Genomic DNA, 23,499 nt, shown 5'->3' on the forward strand with positions numbered 1-23,499 from the left:
CTAACAAAAACATGATAACAAAAAGATATAAAGAACCACAGACCCTGAGGTTCAAGGGCATTCAAGAATTTGCTTTCTGAGTGACATGGTTTTTTGTTTACAAATAAAAGACCTACTTCTTGAAGAACTCTTCGCGTCTCCTGGTGATTCTCTACATTTTCTCCATGACAAGAGTAACTTGCAAGTGGTAGTATTCTACTGCCCTTGTCCTTCTAGATGGTAGTGGTCATGGATTTGGAAGGTGCTGTCTTTGGTGAAGTTCTGTAATGCATCTTGCAGGTTGTACACACTGCTACTACTGAGCATCAATGGTGCCAATCAACTTGACTGCTTTGTCCTGGATGGTGTTAAGCTGCATGAGCATTGTTGAAGCTGAACTGATCTAGGCAAGAAGGGAGTATTCCATCATGCTCCTGATTTGTGCCCTGCAGATGGTGGGCTTTGGGGAGTCAGGAGATGAGGTTCCTGGTTTCTGACCTGTTCTTATAGCCTCTATAGTCATGTGGCAAGTCCAGTTCAGTTTCTGGTCAATGGTAACATCATTCAATACCAAAAGGCAGTGGTTTGATTGCCTCTTATTGGAGATGGTCATAACTTGCCATTTGAGTGGTGTTAATTTTACATGCCACTTATCAGCACAAACCTAGATATTGTCCAGACTTTTTTGCATTTGAACATGGACAGCTTCAGGATCTGTTGGAGACATTACTGCTGTTCAACATTATGCAATCATCAGGGAACATGCCCACATCTGACCTTATGATGGAGGGAAAATCATTGATAAAGCAGCTAAAGCTGGTTTGGCCTCAGACACCACGCTGAGGAACTCCTGCAGTGAGGCTTGAAGACTGAGATGACTGACCTCCAACAACCACAAGCATCCACTAGGCATGACTCCAACCAATGGAGAACCCATAGTCCACTCTTCATTACCCATTGATTCAGTTTTGCTGGGACTCCTTAATGCTATTTGTGGCCAAATGCTGCCTGAAGGCAAGGGGAGTCACTCTCATCTCTGGAATTCAGCTTACTTGTCTATGTTTGACCAAGGCGATAATGAGGTCAGGAGTTGAGTGGCCCTGGCCAAATTGAAACTGAGTATTAGTTCACTCCTTTAAAATCAGTAGTTTGATCTGATAGGGTGCAACAAGCTTCTGATGAGAAGTTGCTGACAGTCATATGATCAGCTACTAACTGTTCTGAGTTTAGATTCCATTTACCTAAGGTGTCAGTATCTTGAGAAGAAATTCTGGAGGTTTAATGGAAAGACAGACTATGTTTCAGAGAAAATAATCTTTTCATATTTTGACACTAAAGTTGTTGTATATCTCCTCTTTCCCCACCACTCTTCATCACATTAACGTCAGTGCAGTCAGCTGTCTTCATCATTTTCTCCTGAAATCCATCAAATCACCACTACATTTACAGTTTTTTGACTGCATCAACAGGGTCTGATAGGGAAACATTTTTCCAATTGTGAGCAGACTAAAACAAATAACACTGAGTAGAAGTTGCTTAGTAATAGATCCAATAAGCAATTGTAATTAGAATGTCAAAATCACGACAAGTGAAGCAGTTGAGGTGAAACGTAGAAATAGATTTAATTGGAAACTAAATAAATACATGGGAGATAAAAGAAGGAAGGTTATGCTGGTAAAGTTAGATGAAATAAGGAGCATGATGGTTTGGGTCGAGCATTAGTGTTGGGAAATCTCCCAAAAGCAATGACGTAGAGCTCATTGAATTACCTCGTTTGGAAATCTTTTTGTATTTTGAGCAGGTGAAGTACTGAAATTCTACAGTGATAGTCAGCTCCTATTAAAATGTTCTGATGACCATAATGTTTTTTGTCTGGGATGTTCAAAGTGAACATCTTTTATCTATGATACAAGGTCACACAAATATGAGATTTGAATGACACCTTTCACTCACTTTTAGGTATTCAGTACATATTTATGACTTGGCCATGATCTATAATCTAGAATTTGACATCAAACTTAGTTGTACATCATTTATCAATTCTGTAAACAAGTAACCATTTGGTAATAAGGGCAGCACAACGGTTCAGTAGTTAGTACTGCTACTTCACAGCATGTGGGACTCAGGTTTGATTCCAGCCTTGGTGACTGTGCGAAGTTTGCATTTCTCCCCGTGTCTGTTTCTGCCAGATGCTCCAGTTTCCTCCCACAATCCAAAGTTGTGCATGTTGTGTGGACTGGCCATACCTAATTGTTCCACAGTGCCCAGGAATGTGCAGGTGAGGTGGATTAGCCATCGGAATTAAAGGGTCATTATGATAGATTGGGGAGGGCAGTTCGAGGTGAGATGCTCTTCAGAGGGTCAATGCAAACTTGATGGGCCAAATGACATCTTTCTGCACTGTAGGAATTCTGTTACTAAAGAACTTGTGCAGTGCTGACAGAAGAGACATTTAGTCAAAGATTTTCATATTGAACTCATCAGAACAATTTGAAATTGAAATATTTTTGGATTTTTTTAATCTTTAGTTTATCAATGATTTAATACAGTCTGACCAACTTATCACTCAATGAACATATTTTAAGCTGTTACTGGTCTTTTTTTAATTCACTCCTGGGTGGCTCTGGCTGGCTTCCATTTATTGTCCATCTCTAGTTACCTTGGGAAAGTGGTGGTGAGCTGCCTTCTTGAATCGCTGCTGTCTGTTGCTGACTGTTGACCCACAATGTCATTAGGGAGGGAATTGTTCATAATGTTCTTACCTGTTGCCTTTGCCAGAGAATTACTTCATTTAAAAAACACAAACTAGATTACTACCATTGGTTGTTACTTCTAATGAAATCATAAACTCATTCTTCTAGAATGTACTCAAAATTATGATTAAAAGAAGGCAAGTCAGTAAATCTGTTTAAAATTCTCTATTATGAAGCAAAGAAGGGATATTTTTCCCCCTTTTTGGAAACATGTTACTTAATGACCAAATCTTGAAACCAGAAAGAACTTGTGTTTATATCGAGCCTTTCACAACCTCAGACTTTCAAAGTACAACACTATTGTAATATGGAAACACAGCAACCAATTTGTGTAAAACAACATCCCATAAGCAATGATGTGACAAATGACTGTTTAATCCTTTTCAACGACACCCATTCACTGATAAATATTGGTCAGAATACCTGGAGAAATCATCCCCAGCCTTCTTCAAGAAGTGCCAAGAGATTTTTTTGCACACAACTGACAGAGCAGAAGATGTCTATTTAACATCTCAATCCAAATGTGCAGCTCCAGTACTGTAATGAGATGTCAGCCTAGAATATAGGTTCAGTGTCTGCAGCAAGAGATATCAAAACGTATTTCCTAATTTTCCTCAGCATTTACCTAATGGTGAAATACCAAACACCACCTGCAAAGGATTAAAATATAAAACATGCCCTTTTGTGACATTACTCCTTCCAAGATAGCTCTGATTTTAAATATAACAGTTGAATCATTTTGCACAAAGTTACTTTTAATACTGTGGTCATCATATGTCATTGCATTTTTAACATTAAAGTGATTTGCATGAATAACTACTCTGATATTATTTGTCTATTCACATTTACTTCTGAAACCTCTTGATGCAGAAGGAATGTTGTAGAACCAGCTGCCAAGAAACAACTAGATGTTCCCGCAACCAGAAGTGTATTGTTTGGAGAAAATTGGCAGGTGGAAATGAAATCCAAATCACACTATGAAAAGAAAAACAAATCTTCAAATTATGGAAATTCTATCACAGCAGTCTGAAATTAAGGTACAGATTGCATTTACAATGAAAATGTTTTTTCCAGCATAAACATTCGTAATCAGTTTATTTCCTAACCAACATGCTCAGAAATGTTATTATGCACCTCTGAATTAGTTGGGACTTAAACCGGGGCCTCCTGCTCCAGAGTCAGGGACACTACTTCAAGAGCCACCTTGTAATCAGTGTAAACTAACCATTGACTAGATAGCAAATTGTTCATATCAAATAGAAAAGGCTTGAAAATATGTTACCATAAGGACCTTCTTACACTTTCCGTCCTCACAATCCCACACACGAATCTATGAGAACAAAGTGAGAGGGAGTCAGCCTTGCTGTCTTTGGACAACAAGAATTCCAACACAAGTCAATCCCTTCACACTCACTGTTTCATCTTCTGCTGCTGTTGCCAATAGAATTGAATCCATGGAGAATGAGAGGGCCGTTATTCGGCCATAGTGCTCCTTCAGAAGAAAGATCAGGAATCCCTTTCTTGGATCCCATACATGTATAGTCTTGTCCCAGGAACCTGAAGCCTATGAAACAATCAGAAGAATTTACCCTTATTAGAATTTGGGTAATAACTTGATTGTCTGTGCATGTCATATCTTTTATATGATATTGTTTTGCTAATTTTCCCTCCTGAAGCCACTGACTTCATGTGGCTTGGTTACGTAAATAATTCCAGTATCTTCACCAACAAATTATCCATCATTTGTCAAACCATGGACAATGCATTGGGTCATTAGAACAGAGCCTGATCTTTTATTCATCAGGCACTTACTAACTTTCTAACTTGACACTTCAAAGTAGGAGCAAAACTGACTTCTTCCCTAAAATAAAATATAAAATACTGTTGATGCTGGAAATCTGAAACAAACACAGAGAAAGCTGGAGAAACTCAGCTGGTCTGGCAGCATCAGTGGAGAGAGGAACAGGGTTACTGTTTCCAGTCCGGTGTGATTGATGTTCTGAAGAATAATCATACTGGTCTCAAAAGGTTAACTCTGTTTCCCTCTCCACAGATGCTCCAGATCTACTGAGTTTCTCCAGCATTCTCTGGATTTAATGTCTTCCCTGGTAATCCAGGTGAGCCAAGGCAAATTTTAGGACACTACTGTCAGATCAAGTAGCTTAACTTCAGCCAGCGGTTTTCTTAGTTTGATTGGCTCCATACCACAACATACACTCAATATAACCAGTAAGGTTTTGGTCATCCTGTGTACATGGTATTTTGACATCTACAGTTTCTATTTCATTTCATCATTCAGCTCACCAGCATTCCAATTCCAGAAAAGGCTACACAGCTCACATTGCCCTTGTGGCCTTCCAGGATGAATGTTCGTCCCGCTCTTCGTAAATTCCACACTCCTACTGTATAATCCCAGGATCCAGTGGCCTGTACAAGAAGATCAACAGTTTATTCAAAAAATTCTCTAAGAACCAACACTGAAAAAGCATGGCCTGGATTTACAAGGATGGCTGTGATTGTAGCAACTATGTTATTTGGAAATGTATTTGCTATCACAGTGGTTCAATACTGTCATTAAAAGTATCACCATTCAGACTTTCAGTTGCATCCCTAATATACTTTATAAATTTAAATGTATTAAACAGTACTTTTTTCATATTTCAATAGTCTTGCATTGTCCCATGCCAATTCTCTGCCCGAGATGTGGTTCCTGAGATTCCCTCAACCTCTGTTACCTCATCCATTGCTTATGGGTGGGTCAAGACTGTGAGTGTTGTTTGGCCTTTGTTTGTGGTGAATTATAGCTGAACACAACCCTGCCCAGATCTGAAATGCTCACAGCTTACAGCTAAGGCCAGTGGAGATCATTGATGAGTGGGAAATCTGACTCTGTCATCAGCAGCTTCAAGTTGATTAATTATATGTTCACCTCTCTCTCCACCTTTAAACACGTTGGAACTTATCTCCATAATGATGCTTCCACACATCTTTCCTAAATCCTGCAATACAATCCAACATGCACTCCATCATTCATTTTATCCAGTTTTAATCTTTCCCCACCTTTCACTACTTTATAACAACTACGTATGGAGAGCTGGTAGTGCAGTGGTCTGTCACTGGGCTAGTATTTTAGATTCCCCAGGTTAATATGCTGGGGATATGAGTTAAACCCCACACAGATGCTAAATATGAATTCAATAAAAATCTGAATTTTAAAAAAATCTAACATGATGTCAACCATGCAAACGCTGTCAACTGTTGTAAAAAAATCCCACCCAGTTCTCTAATGTCTTTTAGAAAAGGGATACACTGTCCTTACCTGGTCTGGCCTATACATGATTCCAGATCCACAGCAAAGTGGTTGAGCTTTAACCACTCTCTTAGCAATTAAGAATGGACATTACATGCTGGCCTAGCTAGTGATGCTTGTATCCCATGAACAAATGAATAAAAATATGGCAGTAGCTCCTAAAGTAGCACTAAATGAATTTGTGTAGTAAATATGATGTGATAATTAGAGGCACAATATAAGTATAATCATGTAGGAAACAGTTACCAAAAGATCTCTCTGGATTGAAAATGCACAGGTTTTGATGACATTCTGATGCCCAGAAAAAGTCTTCACAGGTTGGCCTGACTGTTAAAAGAAATAAGACATTAAATAGATTAAAGAGTAAGTTGTACATTGACAGGAAAAGACAAGTGTTAAGCCACGATTTACAAAGGGCCACCAAGGCCTCTCTTCATTAGACAGAGTAAATAGTTCTATAGGTTGGGAGGGGCACCACTCCACCAAGTATAGGCCAAGGTGAGGAGACAGGCCAGCAAATTCTCTGTGAGTTTCAGGAGTTTGCTGACAAGTTCAAATGGGAACTGAAAGTACAGGGTGGGGGAACCAGTTGATGGCTATGATTTCCTTAAATTATCTAATTAGCATTCAGAAGGTGGGCTCAGCATTCAGTTAAGAATAGCAGGCTCTCAGCACTGAATCAGAAAGCCTCTTCAGGCAAAACAGATATGGCATTCCAAGATGGAGGCACCCTCTCTCCATCCCCTTAAAAAATAGACTGTACAACCAGCACACTATAGTTCCACATGTGCCTTGGGCCTATCCCATGACCAGGCAGGGGGGAGGACTTGGGAAGATGTCTCTAGATTTATCTGGTGCTCTGATGTTAGTCTGTTGCCTCTTAACCCCACACCTCCAGGTGCCAGTAGTGTGAATGAAAACCAGCCTCTCAGAATAAATCTGAATTGGCCTCTATCATATTGTGGTTACCCATTACTGGTGTAAAACAGTCCTGGATAGTCCCCACAAACTGTCCACTTCAATGTTCCTCCATACTGGGGGCTATAAATCTTGACCCACATCATCTTCCTGCAGCAACAGCCACTTACAAGAGAGGGATCTTAGGGGAAATAAAACCAAAGGAATCAATCAGAGTATTCATTGCAAAGTCATCAGTCTCCATGTAGGTATTGTGTATCAAATGAGGAGACTGCACGCTCAGGCAGACAGCATTGAATGTTCAGTTCCTTAGTTTGGAACTTGTCATATATAGCCCAGATGTCATACTTATCAAAATTATCTGTTCACCATGGAAATACCACTAGGCCATCATCACAGCTCTTTTAGTACAGAAATGTATTGCAGAATCATCATTCAGAAAAACCAGCTTGCCTTTAAGCAAATTAATACATTTGAAACGCTGCAGAAACTTACAAACAAGGTTTCAAAGCACTTGTGTTGAAAATCAGCAAGTGATTCCTTTCTTATCAATGGATTCAGACCTAGGAGGCCCTGAAAGAGCAGCCTGACAACAGCCTAGTGCCTGCAGTGAAATTTAATTCAAAACCTTCTGACTCAGGATATGCCCAAGTCATGTCTGACACATGTTGATGGAAACCCTTTAATATATAAAGACCAGGGACAGAGCTTGATAGTTAAATAGAGGCAAAACCTGATGCCACTGGGTGGGTTAGCATTTCAAACCTAGCCTGACACCAAGTGTTCTGATCATCAACACTTTGTTCGTCTAGAACTGCTAAATGGAGAAAGGCAGTGACACCGTGGGAGGCAGCCATTTCCATTCAATGAGATGAGTTGACAGGGACCTCCAACCATTGATCAGCAGATGAGCAGATAGTTAGCACAGCATATGGTCTGTGCATGTGCTTGGTCAGTTGAGCAGATCATAATGCTCCAGGAACCATGCAGTCATAAGAGAGATTGCCAATGTGAGCAATGAGAGGGCAGCTGGCTGCAAACAACAGCTGGACAGAGGATTAAGGTAACTAGCAATAAGCATCAATATCCTTAAATACATTTGCAGAGCCCCAGGCATGAAAACAGTAAGAAGAAGGAAGGAGATGTTTCCTCAGAATTGAGTATTCTGCTGATCAAACTACGGTGGCTCAGTGGTTAGCACTGCTACCTCACAGCGCCAGGGACCCAGGTTCAATTCCAGCTTTGGGTGACGGTCTGTGTGGAGTTTGCACATTCTCCCTGTGTCTGTGTGGGTTTCCTCTGGTGCTCTGGTTTCCTCCCACATTCCAAAGATGTGCAGGTCAGGTCAATTGGCCATGCTAAATTACCCAAAGTCTTAGGTGCATTAGTCAGAGATAAATGGGTCTGGGCGGATTACTCTTCGGAAGGTCGGTGTGGACTTGTTGGGCCGAAGGGCCTGTTTCCATACTGTAGGGAATCTAATCTAATCTAAACGTGTCAGAGAATCAGTGCGGCAGGAAATTGCACATATCCAGCCACATGGTACTTGAGATTTCTGCCTCAGAAACACCTATGCCTCTGGCTCACCTATTCTCTTTGGTAACTGTTCCATCATTTTAGATGGTGTTCAGGATCACTGGAGGGGAAACAACAACCTGGGATACAACTGGAATCTACTCAATGTGCTTTTCTGCCATCATTGGCACTAGATAATCAGTGTTACTGAGAAGTGCACACATTCTCTGTACTTCCAGCATCTTCTCAGATGGTCACTCTCTCATGGAGGGTTTCGTGCATGAGATATGATGGTCCACACGAACAGAATGTATTCTTCTTTCTTAACTCATGATCCCCGAATTTATTCAGATGTTGACAGATTTCTGGATGTCAGTGGTGTTAAGGGATACGGGAATAGCCAGGGAGGTGGCATTGAGGAAGATAGAGATCAGCTATTGATCTAATTGAATGACAGATCAGGTTCAACAGACTGAATGGACTGTTCCAGCTCTTACTTTCCTATGATCTTCACCCAGTGTCATCCAACCTAGATGTTCACAGGGAACTACTGATGTGAGTTATACAAGGCTATCGCACTTGCCTTCAGAGCCACTGCACCCTGGCAATACTGTAGCTGTTTACATCTTGCATCACAGCCAGGTCAATTAAATTTGACTGCTAGCCTTCTTCTGCCAACATTTGGGAACAAGCTCCTTTGTCTTTCACAAACAATGTGACTTCAAGAGTGATATTGAAGTAGCCCTGTCTCAGGTACCTGGCTTCTGCTTCTTCTCCTGATGACGTCTGCCTGCCATTGGGTGGCAAATGAGCTGCCACATTAATGGCTGCTGTCAAGCCATTAAATCAAGCTAGCACATGCCAATTCCTGCTGAAAGCCACTAATTGCCCTCCAAACCTGCCTTCAAGCCAATTAGGCTTAGAAGTACTTGGGAATTGCTTTGCCTGCAGAGTAATGAGGAATGGAGAAATGTTTCTCCTAAATAGACCGAACAGTCTACACAGAAAATCTTGCCCAAAGTAAACACAAGGACAAGGATAAGAAGGCAGTTGTTGGTTCGGGTTGGAGATGAGGGAAGATGGATAGGTTGGAATCTGTATGGCTGGAGAACATAATGCTGGAAAATATAATTAAACGAAAAGGTCTGCTAACCACAGTGTCCCACAGAATAGCTGTATAATCCCAACTTCCAGATGCGAGCAAGCTTGAATCATGGCTGAAGCACACTGTCTCAACAATTTTAGTATGTCCTAAAAATAACAACAAAGATCATTAAACAATGTTAGAGAATAATTTCAGATCAACATCAATAAAATAGGGCTTTGTGATTTGAACACGTGAGAATCAATGTTCAAACCAAATAAAACTGAATGATGAAACTAAAACCCATTGAAGTTCTTGTCATTTACATTCTGGATTTTATTTTGTCTCTCTATTAATTTGTGTTTGTTCCACAAGAGTAACCAGAATACTAATGAAAGGTCTAAAAATTATATGGATACATGTAGGGACTGTCAAAATTATTTCCAGGAATTCATTTTCTTTCTTTATCAAAACCACTGTTTAATGAATCCATGTCATCATGTAATTTGAAATATATTACACCAGAAACTTTCTATTCAGTGCTACATTGTGCCTAACGTTATTGAGTTGTCTTCTATTATCTCTTTTTCTGACTGTTTTGCACTAACCTCAACTTCTGTAATGATTTATCCAACTTCTGAAAAAGCAGGTAATGATATTCCGTTAACTTTTGTCCCTTATTCAGCATTTCCTCTATAAATGAACAAGTGAATGTGTTTCAGAACTATATTTGCTTCCATTTTCTGAATGAGGTTAGTTACTATCTCTATAATTCCCGAAGATCTCCATTGAGTTGTATGTGATCAAAGGCTTTTGTGGCAACACTGATGTAGTGATAATGTCACTGAGTTAGTATTCGGACAGGATTAGGCCAGTGCTGTCATCTCTCCCTTGTCTGACTTGCATGTGACTCCAGATCCGCCATGATTGATTCTCAAATGCTCCCTGAAATGGTTTACCATGTCACTCAGTCAGGGGCAATTAGAGAAGGGAAACAAATCCTAGTCTTAGAACATAGAATATTACAGCACAGTACAAGCACTTCAGCCCTCAATGTTCCACCAACCTACGAAACAAATCTGAAGCCCAACGAACCGACACTATACCATCATCATCCATATACCCTTAAAGTTGGCAAGTCTACTGCTGTTGCTGTCCTTACTGCTCTCTGAGTAAAGTACCTACCTCAGGCATCTGTCTTATACCTATCACCCCTCAATTTAAAGCTATGTCATCTTGTGCTAGCCATCACCAGAGGAAAAAGGCTCTAACTGTCCACCCTATCGACTCCTCTGATCATTTTGTATGTATCTATTAAGTCACCTCTTGACCTTCTTCTCTCGAATGAAAACAGCTTCAAGTCACTCAACTTTTCCTCATAAGACCTTCCCTCCATACCAGGCAACATTCTGGTAAATCTCCTCAGCACCCTTTCCAATGTTTCCACATCCTTCCTATCATGTGGCGACCAGAAATGTATTCCAAGTGCAGCCACGGCAGAGTTTTGTACAGTTATAATATGACCTCATGACTCCGAAACTCAATCCCTATACCAATAAAAGCTAACATATTGTATGCCTTCTTAACACCCTATCAACATGGTGGCAAATTTCAGGGATCTGGACACCAAGATCTCTCTGCTCATCTACATTACCAAGAATCTTACCATTAGCCCAGTACTCTCTATTCATGTTGCACCGTCCAAAGTAAATCATCTCACACTTTTCCATTTTAAACTCCATTTGCCAGCTCTCAGCCCAGCTCTGCAGCTTATCTATGCCCTTCTGTAATCTGCAACATCCTTCCACACTGTCCACAACTCCACTGACTTTAACGTCATCCGCAAATTTACTAATCCATCCTTCTATGCCCTCATCCAGGTCATTTATAAAAATGACAAACAGCAATGGCCCCAAAACAGATCCTTGTGGTATGCCACTAATTAATGAACTCCAGGATGAATATTTCCCATTAAGCACCACCCTCTGTCTTCTTTCAGCTAGCCAATCTCTGATATAAACTACTAAATTACCCTCAATCCCATTTTCCTTATTTTCTACAATAGCCTAGCATGGGGAAACTTATCAAATGCTTTACTGAAATCCATACACACAACATCAACCGCTTTACGCTCATCGACCTGTTTGGTCACCTTCTCAAAGAACTCAATAAGTCATGACCTACCCTTCCTAGATGATTATAAATCCTATCTCTTATAATCCTTTCCAACACTTTACCCATAACCGAAGTAAGGCTCACTGGTCTACCAGAGTTGTCTCTTCTCCTCTTCTTGAACAAGGGGGCAACTTTTGCTATCCTCTAGTCTTCAGGCACTATTCCTGTAGACAATGACAACATCAAGATTAAAGCTAAAAGCTCTGCAATCTCCTCCCTAGCTTCCCAGAGAATCCTAGGATAAATCCCATCTGGCCCAGGGAATCTATCTATTTTCACACCTTCCAGAATTGTTGACACCTCCTCCTTAGGAACCTCATTCCTGTCGAGTCTAATAGCCTGTATCTCAGTATTCTCCTCAACAACATTGTCTTCTTTTTCCTGTGCAAATAATATTCATTTCGCACCTATCCTATCTCTTCTGATTCCACGCACAACTTCCCACTACTGTCCTTGACTGGCCCTAATCTTACTCTTGTCATTCTCTTATTCCTGACATAGCTATAGAAAGCTTTAGGGTTTTCGTTGATCCTACCTGCTAAAGACTTCTCATGTTCCCTCTTGGTTCTTCTTAGCTCTCTCTTTAGGTCCTTCCTGGCTAACTTGTATCTCTCAAGCACCCTAACTGAGTCTTCATGTTTCATCTTTACAAAAGCCTCCTTCTTGCTCTTGACAAGAGATTCAACTTCTTTAGTAAACCACAATTCCCTCGCTCGACCATTTCCTCCCTGCCTGACAAGTAGATACTTATTAAGGAGACGTGGTAGCTGTTCCTTGAACAAGCTCCACATTTGAATTGTGCCCATCCCCTGTTGTTTCCTTCCCCATCCTACGCATCCTAAATCTTGCTTAATCACATCATAATTGTCTTTCCCCCAGCTCAAACCCTTTCCATCACCAAGGTAAACGTAACTGAAGTCTTTAATAGTAACATCTAAATCTTAAGTAAAAATTAAAAGATCAGGGATTTTGTCTCCAACCACCCAATTTCTTCTGCTTTTCTCTTTCTTTCAGAATATTACTTTTGTGAACAAAATTCAGAATGTTGCAATTTTTCTCAGTTACTCTTACAGCTGGCAGTAGACATTCTTCAGGCACATTTTTGTTTCTTTTCTTGCTCTGCCTCCATTGCTTTTGATCCTGAAAGACTAATACTTCTGGCATTCAATTTCCCCTGACTTCCACCCTATCACAGACCTTCCTTTTGTCATTGTATCACCCACCTCTTGCTCAAAACCTATTATGTCCCAAACTTTTCTCAATTCTGTTGAAAGGTCATGAACCTGTAATGTTAACTCCATTTTTATTTCCACAGATACTGCCATAACCTGCTGAGTGATTCCAGAAATTTCTGTCTCTATTGCAAGAAATCATATCATTAGTTACAATTTTGGTCACAATGGCTTAATATTAATCTAGAGGCAGTGCAGGGGAGACCCAAGGATTTCTTGAGTGAAAATGGAAACTTTGGGCGGCACGGTGGCACAGTGGTTAGCACTGCTGCCTCACAGCGCCTGAGACCCGGGTTCAATTCCCGCCTCAGGCGACTGACTGTGTGGAGTTTGCACATTCTCCCCGTGTCTGCGTGGGTTTCCTCCGGGTGCTCCGGTTTCCTCCCACAGTCCAAAGATGTGCAGGCCAGGTGAATTGGCTATGCTAAATTGCCCATAGTGTTAGGTAAGGTGTAGATATAGATGTAGGGGTATGGGTGGGTTACGCTTCGGCGGGGCGGTGTGGACTTGTTGGGCCGAAGGGCCTGTTTCCACACTGTAAGTAATCTAATCTAATCTAATTTAGGAATATTTGGAAAACAGTTTTAAATGACCTTAAAGAAAGTCCATGTAATAAAGTATCTGGCATACAAAGGGTAAATCTGAGGCACTAGTTTGCGGTTTAGTACAGTAGAATGAGGGAGCACAGAATGAATCAGACAAAAGACAGAGTATTTGCAGTAGAAACTTGAAATATTCAAAGTTACTTGAAAAAGATTGCTGGAGAGTTACTCTTATATTACTAGGGCTTAAGAATTGATTAAGGAATCAAAAGCTATATTTAACTGTAATGACCAGACCAAGATTCTGGACAACGTGAGTGAGTAAGATCTAGCTTGTTGCTTTGCACTTTATTCACTGGGAATATTGGTGTGAATTGGAATTCAACACAACATGAATGATTGGAATACAATTTGGTTGGTTAGAAGTTTGGGGTGGATCAGTCATTGTTTTAACTGTACCAGACACTTTTAGAGATTGGGTACAAACAAGGGTTGTGTTGTTGTGTTGATGCCACTCTCTTAATTTTTGATGCTCTTCTTTCATTTTAAATTACCACCACATCACACACAAAATGTATTTACAATTTCATCTTAATTGTGAACAGTTTTGGTCCCTTTATCTAAGGCAAGTAATACTGCCATTGGAGACAGTCCAAAGGAGGTTCTCCAGACTAATCCCAGGAATATACGGATTCTTTTATAAGGAGAGGTTGAATAGGTTGGACCTGTACAAATTGGAGTTAAGAATATTCACTGGACTACAATGTACAAGGAGCTCAGACTATAACAAATCATTTAAAACATTGTTAAAAAGTCAACATAAGGATAGAAAAATAGAAAATATACATCTAATCATAAATTGTGCTCAGTTTTTACAATAGAGACAAAATATTTCTTGCAATAGAGACAAATGTCTGGAATCACTCAGCAGGTTATTGTGCTGTTAAACTGTGCCCAGTTTTTACAGGTTATCGACAAATTAGAAATGTTTAAGAATATTATCAGGAAAGTGAAAGGCGTCACTGAAATCATGTACCTGTATGACTTTTACTTTAGCTAGAAATGTTCCATTTCCAACGTCCAGACATAAACATTACAATCATCTAAACCTGTCATTGAAACATAATATCTTTAGTTGGCTTGACAGGATAGATCTGGAGAAGTTGTTTCTCTTTGATGGTGAGTCAAAGACTAGAGAGCATCATCTCAGAGTAAAAGGTTATCTGTATAAAACAGATTTGAGGAGGAATTTCTTCTCTCAGATGGTTTCGAATCTGTGGAATTCTTAACTGCAGTAAACTGTAGAGGCTGTGTTGTTAAATATATTCACAGCTGAGATAGACAGAATTTTAAATCAGTAATGGAATCAAGTGTTTTGGAGGAAAACCAGGAACATGGAATTGAAGATTATCAGACTAGTCACGAACTCATTGAATGGCATAGCCAACTTGATAGGCTGATTGGCCTTCTTCTGTTGCAGTGTCTTCTGGTCTTATAATGTGGAGATAGGGAGAGTACATTCAAATCCATGTCACCATATATGGCAAAGTGCTGATAGTTACAGGTCTGAGAGTCAAAGGGTCAGGGTTTGCTTATAACAGAAGCAACAACATAGATCAGCCCACCCCAAATTTCCAACCTCACAAAATTAAGACAGAACAAACCATAAAATCAGATGGTGCTGACTACCATACACTTTTGATCTGACCAAGCTTGTACTGGAAATGGAAATTCAGTCAATTCAATATTTGAAAACTGGTTCATACAAATTTGTTTTTTTTACCTCTGTTTCACACCTGTTGGCCATGTGGCTGGAGAAAAGTATGTCCTTTCCTCTAATATAATGTAATCAGGGTAGTTTCACATACAGATACCTTGTAGAATATGCCGACACCATCTTGTTTTTGTGCTCCATATTCTTACGGTACAATCAGAAGACCCACTAGCAAAGAGCTTAGAGTCATTGGAGAATGCGCAAGCCTTCACTGGGCCTATTGGAGTAGAAGTAACACACAGAAATATTCACATTCCACTATTACACAGCATATAGCATCACATAGCCAAGCAAATGTGATTCTAAACAATTCTGATACAAGTGCAGCATGACGAAAATGGCCCACTCTTGTGAACAATGCCACAGTTAACAAACCCAAGTAAGATCTTAACCTAAGTATTTCTCTATCAACTATGAACATGGTTACAGCAAACTGTTTTTAGTTGGATTCTATTAATGTTACATTTAATGCCATCTTTTGAAAAATCCAAATATATTAAATTGCAGAGGGAATTGCGCTGAATGAGGATATCTTAGCATCTGCAATGAATTCTGATCTTCTCTTGCTCAGCAAACCTAATACTTTCAGAAGACAGATTCATCCCCAGCTCTTTCAACCTGTTCCTGCCTCTGGTCTCACTGTTATTGAGCCTGCTGACCATCTGTAGTTTATACTGATCAGCAACAGCAATGACATTAATATGAAGCTCCTATCCAATATTACTGGCTCTAATATGGTCAACTAATTTCTGTCAAATGTTCTGAGCCACATCTTAGCTATTGTGATTCTTCGCAAATTAAGAAGTCAGACACTCCTTTGGTATTATAACTGCCATTGCCAATTCCCATTATTTTGTTAAGTTGTAGTACAACAATAGTTCACTGTTATTTTCCTGAGCATCAATCATTAGCTAAATCCCCTCAAAGGCCTGCAATAACACAAAGATTCCCATCATTGGCCAAAATGCCTTTCAAATGCAGCATTTGATACATTCGGTAAAAACAATGACTGCAGATGCTGGAAACCAGATTCTGGATTAGTGGTGCTGGAAGAGCACAGCAGTTCAGGCAGCACCCAAGTAGCTTCGAAATCGACGTTTCGGGCAAAAGCCCTTCATCAGGACCTGAACTGCTGTGCTCTTCCAGCACCATTAATCCAGCATTTGATACATTGCTGAGCCTGCTGCAGATTCAGAAATGTGCAAGTCAGATACATGCACAAACAGGTTCAGCCCCAAATTCCCACTGAGGGGAAATTAGCTTATTTATACATTCATAATGATGGACTTCTAAGAAACAATAGTACTAATTACAAATTGCTGTATCATATATTTATTCTGTAATCGTTCCAATAACAGTATGAAGTATAGTCAATCCCATTTACAAATCTTGTGGTGATTTCTCTGTTACCACATAATAGTAACATATAAACAAAACAACAGCTTTCTCTTCCTTTTACCATATTAATATAGCAATGCTTAGAGTCTAAAACAATGGATTTATGATTGTATTAGAAATAGTAACTTCAGCAAATTTTTTCTTCAATGGTATTAATGTGGCTTCTGTGTTTTAAATGGAGTAATTCAGTAACAAAGAAATTTGACCAGAATATTACTGACAATGGTCAAACCCATTTAGAGATATTCATTGAGCCACAACTACAAGCAACTCAACCTGTATCAAATCATTGAAAGTTTAAAAAAACTACACATGAAAATAGAAAAATACAAAATATGCATCATATACAAGGCTGTGAAATTGTGTTCAGCTGTTAATGGTTATGGACAAATTACAAGTGTGTTAAGAATTTCAGGCAAATGAAATACATCAATGAAATCTTGTACCTGTGTGACCCTTTACTTTAGAAAGAAGCTTTCCATTTTTAACATCCCAGACACAGAGATTACAATCATCTGAACCTGTTAATAGAAGCTGGCTGTCACGAGAGAATGTGCACTGGTTCACCTGCACAAAATAAACCATTTCATAAGAAGGTATATCAATCAGCTCGGCTTCAGTTAGCCTCATAGATTTTCAAACACCAGTGGAGTTTTAAACTGTTTCAAACAAAGTCATTTAAAAAAGCACAACATTTTAAAGCTTCACAACAGGAAAAGACAGAATATTCCCACCGTACGGTTTTTCAGATGTGAGACCATTTTTGGGTCAATTCACAGGAATACAACTCACTCCTGGGGATGGTAGTTTTTAAAAAAATCATTCATGAGATAATGGAGTTGTTGGCTAGTCCAGCATTTATTGTTCAGAGGGAATTTGAGAGTCAACTGCATTGCTGTGGGTCTGGAATCGCATATATGCTAACCAGATAGGGTTGGCAGTTTCCCTCCCTTAATTGAACCAGTTTTTGGGTTTTTCTGACAATCAACAATGGATTCATCGCCATCATTAGACTTTTAATTCCAGATTTTTATTTTATTGAATTCAAATTCCACTATCTGCTGTGGCAAGATTTGAACCCAGGTCCCCTGAATCTCTGGATTAACAGTCCAGTGATAATATCACTAGCTGTTGCAGAGGTAAGTAACAATGCCCCTGACTAGGTTGATTAGAAAATGACTACTGCTCACTCTTCAATCAATTTATGTTCCAAACGATCTGTTCAGAGATATTATGACTCACCTCTGGAGCGCAGGTGGATTTGAACTCAGGCCTTCTGGCTTGAAGTTGTGGATACTACCATAAGAGCCCATTCTTCAATTAATCTATCTGACCTAACTAATTAACAGCCCACCTCTGCGTTCCTCCTCTAACTTAGGAGGTGCGATAGAGTAATACTGTTGTTCTAGAAGAGGCAGGACATGTGATTAAAGAATATACATGTTCCGGAAAATTTACTAGCACTTGGCTTATTGAGGAAACAGCCACAAAGTAATCATGATGATACCAAGAAAAGCTGTTTCACAAGCCTCTTGCTCTTATCTGAAAGCCTACCTGAGAATCATACAATCCCTGTAGTTCACAACGAGGTCCTTCAGCCCATCAAGTCTGCACCAACCCTGTGAAGAGCAACACACCCAGGCCACTCTTCCCCCAACAACACACTACCTTACATTTCCCATGGCTATTCCACCTAGACTGCACAAACCTGGACACTATTGGCAATTTAGCATGGCCAGGCCACCTAACCTGCACATCTTTGGACTGGAGGAAGAAACCAGAGCACCCAATGGACGCCCATGCAGACATGGGGAGAGCGTGCACACTCCACACTGTCATCCAAGACTGGAATCGAAGCCAGGTTGCCGATGCTGCGAGGCAGCAGTATTAACCACTGAGTCACTGTGTGCCCAAGGGGTACAGACTGAGGGACTGAGTGCAAGAGGAAGAGGACCTCCAAGACAAGCAGACATGGACCAAGAAAGTCGGCAGCAGATGTTTGGCCTCTCTAACCTGGAGAACAGTGAATCCTGAGGAACAAGGACCTTAGGAAGGTATGTCAGGCAATTGGCATGACACTGAATTGCCGGGCGTTCTCCTGCACTCCTTAGGTTCACACACCTTGCAGCTTTATAGACTCCTCTCTCTGCAGGTACCTCATCTCCCCATCTGAGCAGCCAGTAATTCCGTTCACCCACAGTCTAATGCTCACTCAAGCTTACACCTCACAAATAACACACAAAAATATTGCCCTTCATTCTTTTGAGTACAATCCATTTGAAATACTCCAACCATCTTGTTTTCTCTTTTTGCAAAAAAAGTCAACATAACTTCTCAAAAGTCCAAAATCCACAATGTGGAAAGCAAAGTGTAGGTCTCCAGTGACAGGCATCTTGTTAGTTGTTGTTAATGTATAGCAAATTGGCCCACTAGGAAGGCAGTCTTGCACCATAAGGATCCAGCTGTAAGTAGTGATCTAAAATGAGTGTATGACACACGTGTGAATCTGATGCTCAGACATATCAAGAGAATTGGTCCTCTACCTGTGTCTTAGTCGCTATCCCTTCATCTTCAAGTGGAAAGCCCTTTGTCTTTGAACCTCTTAGATTATTGTCTGCATAATAAATTATTTTTAAAACACTCATTCCTTAGGGGAGTCCTGTGATGCAGTGGGAGTTCAAGTCCCTCCTGCCCCAAAGGTGTGAACTAACATTTCCAAATGGGTTTTGTTCAGCTGTTTGCATTGGCAGCACTGTCACCTAGAAAGTACTTGACTAGGGGATTCAAAGGGTACAGGAAGTTATTATGTTTGTGGGTCTGGTCTCTTCCAGCCATAGTAAGTCAAATATGGTTCTCAGTTGAACATTAAGAATTTCAGAGAGCACTGGGTTGTTGTGTGTGGTGTATTTCTGTACACGCTGAGGAACTTGATGAATCACTGTCTAAGTAAACCCTCCCCTTGTGAGGCCTTTACAGCCTGATTCAAGGTTTGAATAAATTTCTTCATCTGGCCGCTTGTCACAGGATGATACAGAACCGATCTCATGTGTCTGACTTTGTGATCTTTCAGGTACTCCTTGAACTCTTGCATCACAAACTGCAGACCATTGTCACTCACAAATTGTTCAGGGTTCTCAAACTGGCAAATCTTTCAGTTAGTCTACCATTGTTTCCACTGATACCAATTTCATTACCACCAGCTCAGGCCACTTGAAGTGGGCATCTAAGACCACTAGTAACATCCATCCCTCTACTGGTCCCATGAAATTCATGTGAATGAGGCCATTCCCATGGACAAAGGGGACAACGATGGTGCTGCCTGCCTTATTAATGCACAGGATTGGCATATTCCCACTTTATCCTCAATATGGGAGTCCACTTTCTGCCACCAAAAGTAGTTCCTGGTTATCTCCTTCATTCGCCAGGGTACCCTTGGTGCATTTGTTCCTCTTAACAGGGGAGGGATAACAACTCTCATTCTCTTCATTAAACACCCATCTGATACAAACAGCTCCCACTTTCTTACCTGGATAGGTAAGGGTGTAATTCTGGATGGTTTCTATGATAAATCCTTCCTGTCAGGAGTAAGTCCATTCGGCTCAATACAGGTAGCATTCTGCACCTAACCCGCTGACAATGTACCTTGTCTTCATGGGAAAAGTACATAATTTTCAGGTTCCAGTCAGGAACATCCTTATTTCCTGGTAGCGTTAACTTTGACAAAGTATCTACATTGCTGTGCTTCTCCAACTGTCAGTACCTGATTTCATAGGAGTAGGCTGGCAGAGCCAGTGCCACCTGTGCACGAGTGCTGCCACTGTTGATGGTATTCCCACGTCCAGGCCAGTATTGGAGGTTAGTGTCTGTCAGCAGCATGAAGTACTGTCATAAAGGAGGTGGGTGAACTTCTTAACGCCAAACACGATACCCAATCCTTCCTGTTCCACTTGGGCATAATTCTCCTCTGTCTTTGTTAGTGACTTCAATGCGAATACAATGGGCCTTTTCTCTTCATTCGGCAAGATGTGTGATAGTACAGTAAAGTAGAGTAGCTTTTATTTGTCATTTCTACCATATACAACTGATTCAGTAAAAACAAGACAGTGTTCCTCCAGGACCGAGGGTGCTACATTGACAGTACAATCTACACAATCGTACACAGAATAAAGTGCATAAGTGCAAAACACACAAGTTACAGTGTGACAGAGGAATGATGAATAACAGACATTTTTCTAGCAACAATACAAAAGAATTTCATATGGGAAGGAGTCTAATTATAACTGTGTTAAGGAGCCTGACAGCGTGGGGAAGAAACTGTTGCGCAGTCTGGTGGTGAAAGACCGTGTCCTCCAGTATGTTCTGCCAGATGGCAGAAGGGACAAGAGTTTAAGTGAGGGGTGTGTTGGGTCTTCCACAATGCTCTTAGCCTTTTGGATGCAGCGTGATGGAAATGTTTGTAATGGAGGGAAGGGAGACTCCGATGATCTTCTCAGCCGTCCTTACTGTCTGGTGTAGGGTCTTACAATCTGAGATGGTGCAATTCCCAAACCGGGCAGTGATGCAACAGCTAAGGGTACTCTCAATGAACCCTCTGTAGAATGTGTTGAGGATGGGGTGGTGAGAGATGGACTTTTCTCAGCCTACACAGAAAGTAGAGACACTGATGTGCTTTCTTGGCTATGGAGCTGGTGTTGAGGGTCCAGATGAGATTCTCCAGGTGAGCACCAACCCCATTATTGTAGTGGCAACTTTGGATTGAAATGAGTCAAAACTTCTGATCTTTTTAGGGTTTGCTTCACCTCCCGATAAGCCTCCTCACATTCCTGGGTCCATTTCCACAGTTGCCCTTTTCCCAGCAACTAATGTATGTGTTTTAGCACGGTTGCCAGATCAGACACAGACTTGTCATAAAAATTTACAAGCCCAAGAACATTCTCAGTTGAGACATATTTTCTGGTCCAGGAGCCTTCATGATAGACTCCATCTTTTTGGGTGCCTTGTGTAGTTCCTCATCGAATACATGGCCCTGATACTCCACGGAATCTTTTTTTTAAAACTCACATTTCTTCCTTTATACTTGAGATTTCTCCTCTTCAAAGGATCCAGCAACCACAATATCATCCAGATAACACTGGATTCCAGGCAATCCACTCAAAATTTGATCCATGGCTCTCTAGGACAGAGCTGGCGCTAATGTAATGCCCCTTGTAGCAGAACAGTCCCGGTGTGTCACTATTGTTGGTGGCACCTGGGACTCCTTTATGAGCTCTATCTGTAGGTGGGCCTGTGACAGATACACTTTTGAAAATTTTTTTCCCCCAGCCTGTCCACTGAATAGCTCTTCAATGAGTGGAAATAGGTACTGATCTGCACACAGGGCTGGGCTGACTGCCACCTTAAAGTCACCACAACCCCCTACAATGCAATTTGTTTTGAAGACAAGAATGATGAGAGTGGCCCATTCATTGATGGTTACACTCCCAGATTCTCCAGCCATTCCAGTTCTGCCTCCACTTTAAACTAGATGGTATAAGGTACTGGACATGACTCAGACTCCTTGGATAAACCTCCTGCTTCAACCAAAATTTAATCTCTATTCCTTTCATTTCTGCAGGGTTCCCTTGAAACAATTTTATACCTGTCTGAAATCTCTTGCAAACTCATTTTTGAGCCCTCCAGCCTATTAATTATGCCCCAATTTAACTTTAGTTTTTGTAACCAGGAGCATCTGGATAATGCAGGGTAGTTGCTTTTCACTACATACAGAAGCAATTCAACACACTGATGCCTTAACCATACTTTTACCAATAAATAGCCTATCAGTAGCATCACTTGTTCCATGCATGTCTGTAGTGTAAACTTGGCTAACTTCAGTAACATGCCTTTAATATTTCCTTATATATTAATTCGGGAATCAGAGACACTGCTGCAACTGTATCCACATCCATCTTTTTAGTCTACATTTCTACTTTGGGGAGAACCTAGAAATGATCAGCTTCACCTTGTATCAACAGGGTGTTTAAGCGGAACTCTACTGACCTTCTGCTGGTCCTGCACAGTTGGCTGACTCCTGGTCTACTCTCTGACTGGCAGCATGTACTTTATTCCTTGTCCTCTGAATTGCCTCCTTTAGATACCCCTTCTCTTGCTTGGGTTGTACCTGGCAATTTTGGGCAATATGGCCCCATTTACTTACACTTGCAGCACTGGGCTTATCGAGTTCAACACATTGCGCTCCCCCCCCCCCCCCCCAACCCCCGCCCCCCCTCCACCTCCCCCTCTTGTGGACATTCTTGCCACGTCAGCAGCATTCTATGGTTGGTACTGCACTTTGCTGACTTTATGCACCTGGATGTCATCACTAAATGGCTGTGAAAAGAAGTCTGTTGGGTCTTCTGTGTGTAAATGTATGTGAATCAACACATAAAATTTGTTAGGCAGCAGTTAGAATATTGAATCCAGTTTTGGATACTCTCATTTAGAAAGATCGTTGAGTGGGTACAGAAGCTAATCCCAGGGTAGGAGGCTTTAATCGGGAAGAGAGACTAAGGAAGTTGGAGCCCTTCTGACCAGAACAGATCAAGGGAAATTATGACTTGAAAAAAACCTATTCTCACTGATATGCGTTAGAGAAAGTTCTAAGATTATCAGGAAATGAATAAAAGAAAAATATGGAGACATCATTTTGCATAGATTGTTAGGTCGGAAACAGAATCCATAATAGCTTTTTTTTAAAGGGGAGTGAATAAATATTTGGAAAGTTATTTTATTAAATCCATAAGAACGAATTGAAGTGGATAGCTGAGGATGTTGACCTCT

General features: G+C 40.7%; 1 protein-coding gene across 1 annotated transcript; it reads right to left on the bottom strand.

The window, feature by feature from the left end:
- Positions 1 to 295: 295 nt before the first annotated feature.
- On the bottom strand, positions 296 to 17,801 carry LOC140469248 (uncharacterized). The gene is made up of 7 exons (XM_072565587.1): positions 17,127 to 17,801; positions 15,383 to 15,499; positions 9,629 to 9,726; positions 6,289 to 6,369; positions 5,037 to 5,159; positions 4,147 to 4,296; positions 296 to 382 (listed from the first exon to the last, which is right to left on the bottom strand). The coding sequence occupies exons 1-7, from the start codon at positions 17,308 to 17,310 to the stop codon at positions 296 to 298; spliced, it is 840 nt and encodes a 279-aa protein (XP_072421688.1). The 5' UTR covers positions 17,311 to 17,801.
- Between the last annotated feature and the right edge of the window lie 5,698 nt (positions 17,802 to 23,499).

Source organism: Chiloscyllium punctatum, chromosome 49 (genome assembly GCF_047496795.1).
Source record: "Chiloscyllium punctatum isolate Juve2018m chromosome 49, sChiPun1.3, whole genome shotgun sequence".
Lineage (NCBI taxonomy): Eukaryota > Metazoa > Chordata > Chondrichthyes > Orectolobiformes > Hemiscylliidae > Chiloscyllium > Chiloscyllium punctatum.

What these genes read in the sequence shown, in the direction of transcription:
- LOC140469248 (XM_072565587.1), bottom strand. Translation starts at nt 17,310, where the DNA reads ATGAGGCTAACTGAAGCCGAGCTGATTGATATACCTTCTTATGAAATG. An exon ending in GTGTCGGCATATTCTACAAG is followed by an intron (nt 9,727 to 15,382) that starts GTATCTGTATGT and finishes TGTTATTTTTAG; the next exon opens with GACATACTAAAATTGTTGAG. An exon ending in CAATCCAGAGAGATCTTTTG is followed by an intron (nt 5,160 to 6,288) that starts GTAACTGTTTCC and finishes CTTCTTGTACAG; the next exon opens with GCCACTGGATCCTGGGATTA.